Source organism: Cryphonectria parasitica (assembly GCF_011745365.1).
Source record: "Cryphonectria parasitica EP155 unplaced genomic scaffold M406scaffold_1, whole genome shotgun sequence".
Classification (NCBI taxonomy): Eukaryota; Fungi; Ascomycota; class Sordariomycetes; order Diaporthales; family Cryphonectriaceae; genus Cryphonectria; species Cryphonectria parasitica.
The window spans coordinates 1644023-1655082 of NW_024468909.1; the positions used below are offsets into that span (position 1 = coordinate 1644023).

The following is an 11060-nucleotide window of genomic DNA, read 5'->3' on the forward strand; positions in this document are numbered from 1 at the left end:
TAGCCTGGCTATGCCCTGGATGATATCGTCGTGGTGGTGCGCGATCAAAGGTTGACGGGTGGAGTTGTGGCCAGTGTCCGACATTTGGCTTTGGGAAGAATGGAGGAGAGTTTTCACGCCTAGAGCAGAGCGACAGTTGCAGAGTTGGACCAGAAACCAGGCGTCGGAATGCGCTAAGCGGCAGATTCAGGCTAGTATCGATCTGGCCGCAGAAGGGGTTGCTTATCAGGCTGTTAGCAGCCCCTGCCGATTCTATGCAGAGGCACTAGCAGCCCTTGCCCCACCGTCGCCAGGGGTGCTTGTCCATCCCCACCAAAATCTGGCTGTCGCGTTCAAAGATCGACTTTATCGGCATCGGTTTGACGTTTGGTTCCTGCATCCAACCAAAGCAGCATTGTACGAAGCCTGCTGTCCCCTCTCGCCCCGTGTCTGCCTGCCCACAGCTACCAGCTACTAAGACATCGACTACTGGCCTCTCGATGAACGATCGGTTGCCATGAAGATCAAGCCACTGGACGCTAGAACACAGAGACATTTGGAAGACGGAGGTTGAACAAAAAACTGAGCCTGCAGGATGAGTTCCATGTTGAAGAAGCCCGGCGCGGGTGCCTTCAAGCCCAAGGCACCCATCGCCAGACGGAGGCCCGCGCCAAACCTGGCTGCACAGTCTCCAGCGCACTCGCAGGCCGTCGACGCGCAGTCAAGCGCATCACCTGCTCAGGATTCTACACCAGGCCCATCGCAAGACGTTGTGACTCCACCAACTACCGCTGAGTCAAGACTCGAGCAAACTGTAGAGGCAGCCGCGACCGACGTGGTATCCACGGGCACGAGCACGAGCACGGAAAGGGAACAAGGCATAACTACACGTGCGGCAGCTTCCAAGAGCCCCGAGGCGCGTCGAGTTGCGCCAGCTGCCAAGGCCTCACGAGCCGCGCAGCCCCCAGCTGAGCCCCAGACTTCAGGCGCACCACCACAGGCAGAGCAATCTACTGAGTCTGCGGAACAAGCGCCTGGAGTGGCATCGGCGACCAGCGTATCTGACGCCCCACCTGCGACCATTTCCAAAGCCACACCGCGTGGCAAGAGCACCACCAGTACCGGACGAACAAAGTCGGCCTGGAAACCACAGTCCGCTGCCGAGACCACTGCACCCGAAGCACCTCCTCCCGCAATTCTGTCCTTATCCACTCCTTCCGCTGACGGTGAAGGACCCGAGACAAGCACCAGCATAGCGCCTGCAAAGACCAAGAAGCCAGCACCCCGACAACCCAGGAAGCGCAAGGCAGCGGACACCACGGGCGAGGGCGAGGCGGAGACCGCCACAGATGCAGCAGATGCGACCAAGAAGAAGAGAGCACCGCGAAAGAAAAAGGCTGTTACGAACGGGGCGGATGGTGAATTTCAGCAAGAAGGGGCTGAGAATGGCGAGAGCGCAACTTCAAAGCGGAAACCCATTAGGAAGCGCAAGACGGCTGAACATGGTGACGAGAACGGCCCAGAGCCCGACGTCGAAGACACCGAGGCGGAGGATGCCGAGCCTGGCAAAGCAAAGAAGAAGCGCCGCAAGCGATCCGTCACTCCCGAGGACGCCGAGCATCTTCAGATCGACCCCATGACTATGACCGTAGGGGAGCTGACTAGAGATATCAAGACGGGCAAGAGATGGAAAGACGGCCAGAAGATCCGAGAAGCTGATCTCGAGAAAAAGCGCGACGCCCTGAAACAGCGTCTCATCAACCAGGGCAAGCTGCAAGAGGGTGAAGACCTACCCAAGGAGAGCTCAGAGGCCGGCACGCCGGTGCCCAATGGCTCCACTCCTGCGCCGGCACAAGCCCCTCCATCCCCGGTCCAGGACCTGCCTACAGGCATCTCTATCCGTGTTTTGAACGGGCAGATTGTTGCCAACGAGGAGTCGGCACAGTACGACCGCCATGCCGAGGCGGCCAGGAACCGCGGCGAGCTTGAGGTCAGGGAGGAGAACGAGTTCAGCAACCGCGTAAACCAACAGTCGCACATGAAGCGGCTGCCGCCCAAGAGCAACTGGACTCATGAGGAGACGGCCAAGTTCTACCACGGCCTGCGCATGTTCGGCACCGACTTCAACATGATTTCCAAGATGTTTGGTGGCGATAGGACCAGGCGGCAGATCAAGCTCAAGTTCAACCGCGAGGAGCGTGCCAATCCCGTCGGTGTAAACAAGTGTATTATCGGGGAGAAAGACACCGCCATGGACTTGGACGCCGTCGGCGGGGCAGAGGGTCTCGAGGACTCCAAGGTCATCGAGGATGAGCTTGCCCGCCTGCGGGAGGAACGCGAGGCCGAGACAAAGCGCCTCGAGGAGGAGCTCGCCGCTGAAGCCAAGAGGAAGCGGGATGAGCTGCTGGGCAAGAGGAAGGGCGACCCCATCAGCGGCAAGGACAAAGGCGGCAAGGGCCAACAGTCGGGACACGGCGGGGATGGCGACATGGGTGGCGCCCCGAACGGCTCATCCTCTGCAGCAGCAGCCAAGGACAAGGCCAAACACAAGGAGGAGCCCAACCCCGGTGCCAAATATGGTGTCGGCATCGATCCCGATGTCATCGATGAGACCGACCTGCCCACAAACTCTTCGTATGGCCGTGGAACCGGCCGTGGGCGCGGCGGGAGGGGTGGGCGGCGCGGTGGCAAGGTGTCCTCTGTATTTGCCAGCGGTTTCGGCGTTTGAATAAAGTTTGGTTCCGGCAGGATCAAGGCGTAGTAGGATTGGGATTTAGTTGTCACCTTCTTGGGCGTTGGGCTACGGATCAGCATCGAGATTCATGAAGGGGGAGGATGAAAGTAGACACTGACTGCTGTCACCATGGCGTTCGGCTCAGGTTGAGCCCGGTTGGTGTCTTTCAGAAAGGAGTAGCTGCGATGTGCTTGCTCAGGCTAGAGTGGGAGGTCATCTCCCCGGGTCAGATAATATCTTTATCGTACATGGCAGGACAATATGTCGTACAGTATGGACTTTGGTTCCAGCATGTAGATGGATGGTCACCTCTTCTCGTCGCTCCTACTACCTGCTCAAGCTGCGCACTCCATATGTTTATGTTTGCCCAGGACTTAAACGACAGAGAATACTCCACGATATCCATAATGAGCAATTTCTTATTACTCTTAAGTTCTGCTTTGCGAGTCTCGTCTGGCCGGCTTGGCCCTCACTTCGTGAGTTGTTCCAGATCTGTTGACCACATGACCCGCTTGGGTCTCGTATACCGCAGCTGAAGCTGATTTCTATGGCTGTTGATTAACGAGATACTGAGACTCGGCACAACCATTCGCACGTTATATACATTGTAGGCTGGAGACCGGAACTCTCGAATCTTCATTTTCTTTTTGTGAAATGATCTGGGATTGTTGTTATTGCATAGCAAGCGTTTCATGATAGCTCCAGATAAGTGCCCATTCGAAAAGGAACCCGAGTGTATTCCCAACCTTGCGCAGAGCACACACAGATGCATTCGTAGACCCCAACGCTTGGAGTAGATGTAAATTAGACCCTTTTCATGCCTGCTCCATCTTCTTACCAAAAGGCCATGCCTCCACCAAAAAGAAAATGAAGAGAAAGCGGACACACCCGATACGCTGGTCATAGGAACTCCTACTCCCTCACTGGGCAGCAGGAGGGTCCTCGTCGTCGGGCTGGTCGAACAGGAAGTTCGCAGCGAGCTCCTCGTTCTTATCGCATGCGAAGTAGGCCTGGATGGCCTGGTCACGGTCGAAACCGAGGCGGCACAGCTGCGCAAGAGGTCAGTCTCACATGTCCAAGGTGAATTTTTGTTTTGTGAGGGTACGTACACGTTCGATGGCATCGCGCTCCTCCTCGGTGACGGCAATGGCCTGAGCACCAGGGGGCAGAGGAGCATCGTCGTCGGCATCCTCACCGAGCAGGCTGAGGAACTGGTCCGGGTTCTGAGCGATCAGCTGGGCAAGCTGGGGATTGCTAGCACCGAGTTGCTGCAGGATCGGCTCGAGCATCTGAGGCTGCTGCTGGACGACTTGACGGAGCTGCTGGAACTGGGCATTGTTGCGCAGGAAGTCCAGATTGCCAAATCCCTGCGCAGTAGCAGCAGCCGCAGCTGCGGCCAGACCTCCAGCCCCAGCACCAGCGGCGGCAGGTCGACCGGCAGCAGCTCCAGAACCGCCACGTCCCTGTTGTGCAGCAAGGTCGAACAGGTTCACGTTGCCATCGTCACCACCAGCGGCAGCGGCGGAAGCTGGCGGGGGAGCGGAGGCGGCGGGCTGCTGTGCGGCAGGGGCTGCGGGGCGCTGCTGCTCTTGTTGCACATTATCGGGGATACCCTGTGTATAAACGTAAGCCATGTTTGCCACCCCGAAACGAGTGTCTCGGCACGGGTGCTCACATTCAAGAGGTACTCCACGGCGCGATCAGGGTTGGAGAAGGCTGCGCGCATGGCAGCATCGATCTGACTCCGCTCAAAACCCATAGCCTCCATATTTGCGACCGCCTCGGCGCGCTGGTCTCCCGTGGCCAGGGCGTTGGGGTCGTTATAGTTGGCATCTGAAGTCCGGGCGGCTGGAGTGGGAGTCGCCGGCGCGGCCGCAGCAGCGGGCGCTGAGGTCGTTGCAGCTGGAGCGGCTGGAGGGGCAGGCGTGGAGGAGGAGGTGGCGGCTGGGGCGGGCGTTGCGGGCACGGGAGTAGATGAGGAGGCAGCAGGCTTGGGTTCAGCTTTGGGCTGGAGGGGTTGGTCTTGATCAGCATGTGGACGTAACAAGGCAGGAGGAATTGGCATGGCGGAGCATACCTTGTTCACAACACAGACAACAAAGCCCTTCTCCTCAATCTTGTAGCTCTCAACAGTCTCCTCATCCTTGAGGATCTTGCCTATGGTGGGGTGTCAGTTGATTATTGTAGCAGCATCACGGCGCCTGGGGACATGAATGCCATCATCCTACCAGCATGAATCAACTTCAGCAGCCCGCGATCCCACCCCTTCTCAGCAGAGATCTTGTCCTTGACAGAAGAAACCTGATTCCAAAGGTCAGCTGTAGTACAATAGGAGAGATGAAGGGTAAAATCATCGTTGCGCTGGCCTGGTGCCAGGTGGTTTTGGGGGTGTTTGACCAGGGTGGGGAGGGGCAATCGCATACCAAGTCGGAGGGTTCGCAGTCGATGACGAATTTCTGCTGCTTGAGGTCCTGATGAGCAGAAGAGGAGATGTCAACTTCAATTACTGATATCTTGTGCGCCTTGACAACAGACACAAGGTGGAACGTGGTGATGGAAAAGGGGGGTCATGGTGGTGGGCGCATCTGACGCACCTTGAAAGTAACCTTCATCTTGGGCAACACAGCTGCAGCTATCGACTGCTCTTAGTTGTGACTGTGAGGATGTCCGTCTGGATTGGTAATGGGGAAAGACTCTGGAGGGGAAAGACGAAGTTCCAGTCCCGAAGCAGGAAGGAAAAGAGGAGGTTGGCCTGTGATGTTGTGGTTGGTGGTGGTGGCAGGATGATGCTACCTTTGATTTAGTGGTGGTGGTGTAGAGAGAGAGAGAGAGAGGGTCAGTTTTGGAGTTCTGTGGTCTCGGTTCATGTGCTGAAAGTTAGCTAGTTGGCGGGGGTTCTAGAGACTGGCGCCTAGGTTTGACGCTCTGCTGGCAGGCAGTGGGGTAAGGCGAGCCATGGAAAAAGAAATGTGGGGGGGTGACGACGTAGCTAGACTGCAGCCTTGGGTCTTGCCTGCCTTTGCAAATGTTGCAGAACCTTGGGAAGGCAATTGTGACAGCTGCAGCTAGGATCCTCTCTCCCCCGTCACCTTCTTGCTTCTTCTTTGGCCCCTCACTTCCAATCCCACCAATGACAAGACCAGTCAGACCTGTCCGTCAGTCTTTTCGTTTGGTTTCTTGAGGTCATTTTGAAGGTTAATATGTATAATCTGATCTGAGAAATGACCAATCTCAAGCAACTTTGCTGGGCACCAGAGACTACAACACGCGCTCACATCAACATCCTCTGCAGCTTTCAAGTGCGATTCTTCATTTGATTGTATCTTTCATTTTATTGTCTGTGCTATTTTACTTTGCATTTTGTGATCCAAAGCTGGGACCAAACCGTATTCATCATGGATGGACAGTCCAACGTCCTCATCCTCCAGCAGAGCTACTCCCCTCCTCTTGATCGTGACTCCTCAGTCCATCTATCCCATTCAAGCAAGAAGCCTCAAGCACCATGGCGCCTGAAGATTGGGTATAGAAGAGAGACAAGAAGAGAAAAGAAAGAATGGTATCAAAAAAAAAAAAATCAAAAAAAGATCGCCTGACTAGTCCAGGCCTTCCCAGTCCAACCCTCGAAACCCTTGATGGTTTTCCCCCCAACTTGAGCCAAGTTCGACCCCTATATATTTGAATATGTATAAGATACTAAAGTTATGTGTAAGGAGCGTCAAAGCATGGGACATAGCCAAATGCGAGTATGGAGAAACGTTCCACAGTCATAAAAAGAGACCGACACCTGCGGTTCTCACCACCCGTCAGTGGGCGGCAGCGCCTCGAGCCCCGGGCCCGAGGGTCCCTCGCGACTCTCTGTCTTCCTCACCTGATATCCGACCAGGCTCGTTCGTGAGCCGGCATTAAGGATGAAATCAGGGATGGGAGGCGTAATTTCCCTCTCCGGCACATCGGCCTCTTGTCTTTTCTCGTCGTCGTCGTCCTCCTCCTCCTCTTCTGCCGGCTCTAGGCTGCTCTCATCGCTAGCTGCGCTCAGCGTCTTCGAACTGGCCATGTTAAAACTGTCGGATGACCCACTCAACGTCAGTGGGCTCGATACGGCGGGCAAGCTGCCACTGCGCATGCGTCGCAGGCTGCGGATGCTCTGCCGATCCGAGATAACCCAGCCGGCCTGAGGCGCGGCAATGACGATGGTGCCTGGGCTGGCGAGCGGTGCTGGGGTCGGCGAGTCGGAGCGGAAGAGCGGGTGGATGTGTGACTCGCTCGCCGAGGTGTGCTGGGTAAGGCCGCGCTTCGGTGGCGGCGCAGGTAGCTCTGAGCGGGCCGACCCCGCGGGACTGAAGCTGCGGCTGCGTCTGGCCACACGCCAGGGCGCCTCGAGGTCCGAGTCCAGGTCCAGAGGCGTTCCCGGGCTGGGGCACCGGCTCGTCGTCGGCGAGGCCGGGATAGTCTCGAGGAAGCGGGTCCCCGCTAATGGCGACGATCCGGACTCGAGCACGGTCTGGCGGCACTGCGCATCAACGCCCGAGGTATCCCAGGAGTCGAAGCTGTCGATGGTGGCGATGGAGCGTGCCCGATTGTCCATGGACTCGATCGAGGCCGCCCGCCGAACCGACCGCTGGCTGCGGCCGCTGCCGGAGATCAGGCGGTTCCTGGAGGTGATGGGCCGCACAGCGTGGGCCAGAGTCGACGTGATGGTGGAGATGGTGTCCGTCGCCGAGAAGCCACCAGTTGAGGGCCGAGGGCTCTTGGATTCCATCGATACGGCGCGCGACGAGGGCTCGGTCGGCGGGAGCGTGCTCTCGTAGGGCACTGCCTTGACCCGCCTCGCGGGCTGCCAGCTAGGCTGCCAGCCGATCTCCTGCATGCCTGGCGTGCTCGAGCGGCCGTGGTCCTGGCTGCGGCCGGCGAGGTGGCGCGTGACAAGAAACAGCAGCTGTGTGATGAATGAGATCAGCAGCATAATTGCTGTCCCCGCCAGAAAACCAGACGTGGCGCCTCCGAGGTTCCTGTTGATGGAGAGGGAGATGAGACACCCAACTGTGAGTACGGCGACGAGCACACACAGCCCTATACCGGACCCAAACAGCAGCGGCGACACTTTTCTTGCTGAGCTTTCTCCTCCCCCTCTCATAGATGTGAACAATATCCATGACAACAGGATCAGCACTGCAAGTTCGAGTATTGCTGATATGACGGCGACGGCCTCGGTTGCTGCTATGTGACCCGCGCGAGGGAGGGCCAGGATAATTTGGAGAACTAGTAAGATGGTCGACGACGACAAAGCTATTGTCCCGGGCACCGCTGGCGCCATCCCCCGGAATGTGTCCATTCTTTTTGGTGTGAGAGAGAGACTGAGACTGAGAATACTGTGGTGGGTTTGAACTGTGGGGACGGCTCATGCGTCGTCAGGAATGATAGATCATGTGCGGCGGCGGGGTCTAAGACAGATCGATCGACAACACTTTCGAGATCGAGAAAACCACTGAGGCGAGAACGAAAGTGGTGAGAGATTTTCTGCAGATCCGGGGCTGTCAACGCCTCTCTGCAGCGAACTTGTGATGTGATGAAACGAGTGGACGAAGGTCGATCAGCCCTCTCTGGGTTATTGGAAGAAAATGTTGGGATGCGCGCTGCGTGGGAAGGGGGAAAAAAAATTAAAGTTGGAAGAAAAGAAAGAAAAAAAGGTCGCCGGGTGGTCTTATTTCAGAAAAGAAGCAGATGTGCGTGGTAGTAATTCGCTGGCCACACACACACACACACACACACACACACACACGATACACACAGGGCTGTCGCCCAGATCGAGTCGAGAATGTCCCCTGTGGGCGGGGCCCCCCTTGGCTTGGCGATCAGAAGAGATCCCAGCCGGTGGACCGGCACGTCCGGAGTTTACTTGGGAAGCCAGGAACAGTGGGGACCGTTGTGGGCGGTGGGAATCGGTAAGTAGCTGAAAAGGATGATGAAACAGGCTCGAGGAGATCCAAGAACAAGGTTTGGTGTTCTGGTGGGGTAGAGGAGAAAAAACAGTGGACCGGCAAGGCTGAAAGGAAGATTGACAGCACCAAGCTGGGTCGGATTCTGTCTGTCTTTCTGTCTCGGATGAAGCAGAGGCGCCTTTCTGAAGGATATGAGAGAGAGGGAGAGGGAGAGGGAGAGGGAGGGACGGCGGTATAGTGGCTTCTGGGATGTTGATATCAAAGTTTTTGTCCTTCTTTTGAATTGAGTTGTGAGAGGGAGCAGGGCTCGTTTCCAAGAGTATGTATATGCGACAGACAGCTGGACCGTTTGTGGGTTGCCCAGGCATGGGCGTGTCGTGTGCTTATTGGACTGGGGGATAATATTTCGTTTTTGAGATCCACCTTGGTTCCGGGTTGATAGCTGTTGCGACGACCCGGGGTTCGGCGGGGGGGGGGGGGGAGGAGGAGAAAGAAAAACCAAGACCACTGTGGCTTAATTATGACGGAGTGTAGTGGGTTGTTTGCTGCATGTGTGGGCTGGTGACAAGAAATGGCTGGGCCTTGTTTGTGTTACGATACTGTAAGGTCATGAATGAATGAAGCGGCGGCAGACGCCGGTAATTGAGTGGGAAAGGTTTTCCCTTTGTAAGTGTGGCCTTGGAAAGTGTAGGGGTGTAATTCTCCGAAGAGGAAGATTTGACTCGTCTATGCGTGGCAATGCCCAAGTGCCGCACACCCAGCAAGGGAATAATTAGAAAAGAAGATGATCAAGGGGCGACAAAGAAGAAGAAAAGGAAGAGGCAGAGAAAGAGATAGATTGTGATTGATTGGTTAAACAATTCCAGGGTGAGTGAGATAGCGGTAAGGGGGGGGAGGGCAGAGAAGGTTCAGCGACGAGGAGTAAACATGGGCCCTCTCTCAGCTTTTAATTCAAAAAGGAAATCCTGAGGCCCCTCACCGCTATGACAGCTGGGAGAGAAGGGGAAGAAAAAGGGCCCCGGCCAGAGTGACCCAGGAGGCGGAACAGCAGGGGCTGGAGGGGGGGGGGGGAACAGAGCCACTTTGGCCTTTTAGGGTTGATCACAGACTCTATGCTAACGTAGCATAGAAAGAATAAGAACGCACGGTGGCTTTTGTTAGGGGCCAACAGAAGAGGAGGGAGAAGAAGAAGAAGAAGAAGAGAAAACGGCAGCAGGATCGTGGTCTGAACGTGACGATGTCCTTGCGCTGGTAAGAGACCCAAACGCGAGAAAGAGAGATGAGAGGAGGACGACGAGACAATTATGGATCCTCCTTCTCCAGGTTTTTTCTCTTCTTTCTCTTCTTTGGGTCGCGCCTCTCCCCCCATCCCCCCCTTCTGCTTTACAAATTGCCAGGTCATGGACCCAGACGCGTCGTGCGTCGCGTTGAATGATCCTGGTTCCGGAGCAATGACATGGTCAGCCTCCTTCCTACTTATGCATGGTAGTACAGACTGTAGTCTTCTTGTGTGTGTGTTTGTTTTTTGTTCCAATTGGTAGGCCCCCCCCCGGACGTTTCTAGGGGGGGGTTGCACCGGGACACCGGGACCTGCATAAGAGTGGGCACCTCTTCGCTCCCAGCTGTGCGACCGGGGAGTGGTGTGGATAGACCGGGGGGCGTTGTTCGTTTTCTTGGCTTGGCTGCTTGGGTACTTTGGGCTAACGATGGGTCGGGCAGGGCCAGCCCCTCTGATGATGAGCCCTGGGTCCGAGTGGTGTTTTGGATGAAGAATGGGGTTGGGAAGGGGCCGCCGTCTGGGGTTTTGTTTACTTCTCGTGCTTTCTACAATGTTCACACGTAGCAGCAGTGTATAAATGGGGTGTGCAAAGTGAGGAGGGGGCCTTGATTCTGTAGAAGAAAAGGGCTTTTTGCTTTTCTTTGGCTGCTGCTGCTGCTGCTGCTACTCCTCCTACTACTTTTGTGAGAGACCGAGTATTATGGGCTGGGATCATGCAAGACACGAGCTAAAAACACACAAAAAAACATGGCTGTGAAATGAGTGAGCGGGGGCAGAAAGGGAAAACTAAAAATCTCGCGATCGAGGCGTGATCGTGGTAAAACAACAAGACTTCCTAACAAGGACCACTCTGTCCTGATGGTACTATAGAATACATAATACAGTAATGTAATGTGTGTGCCATGTATTGAAGGATCAAAGAGGCGTTCTCACATACCATAGTAGTACCCAGGTGGCTGGACTTATCTATGAGCACTATGTGGGTGCTATATGTGTGGCAGTGTGGCTTGTGGGCGCAGGTGTTGGATGGGGGGGGGGGGGGAGGGAACTTGTGTTGAGAAGAAAGAAAAAGGAAAAATCAGATAAGCTCTGCTCACCACACCACATGTAAAGTTTCGGCAAACCAACA

At 55.8% G+C, this 11060-nt stretch overlaps 2 protein-coding genes across 2 annotated transcripts; one reads left to right on the forward strand and one right to left on the reverse strand.

The window, feature by feature from the left end:
- Positions 1-1621: 1621 nt before the first annotated feature.
- Positions 1622-2971, forward strand: M406DRAFT_284357 (uncharacterized protein; the record flags this gene model as incomplete). The annotated part of the gene is made up of 1 exon (XM_040918560.1): positions 1622-2971. One exon carries the CDS (start codon positions 1622-1624, stop codon positions 2705-2707), a length of 1086 nt encoding a protein of 361 aa, XP_040780839.1. The 3' UTR covers positions 2708-2971.
- Positions 2972-6506: 3535 nt separating this feature from the next.
- M406DRAFT_247936 (uncharacterized protein) lies at positions 6507-8027 on the reverse strand (the record flags this gene model as incomplete). The annotated part of the gene is made up of 1 exon (XM_040916495.1): positions 6507-8027. The coding sequence occupies one exon, from the start codon at positions 8025-8027 to the stop codon at positions 6507-6509; it is 1521 nt and encodes a 506-aa protein (XP_040780840.1).
- Between the last annotated feature and the right edge of the window lie 3033 nt (positions 8028-11060).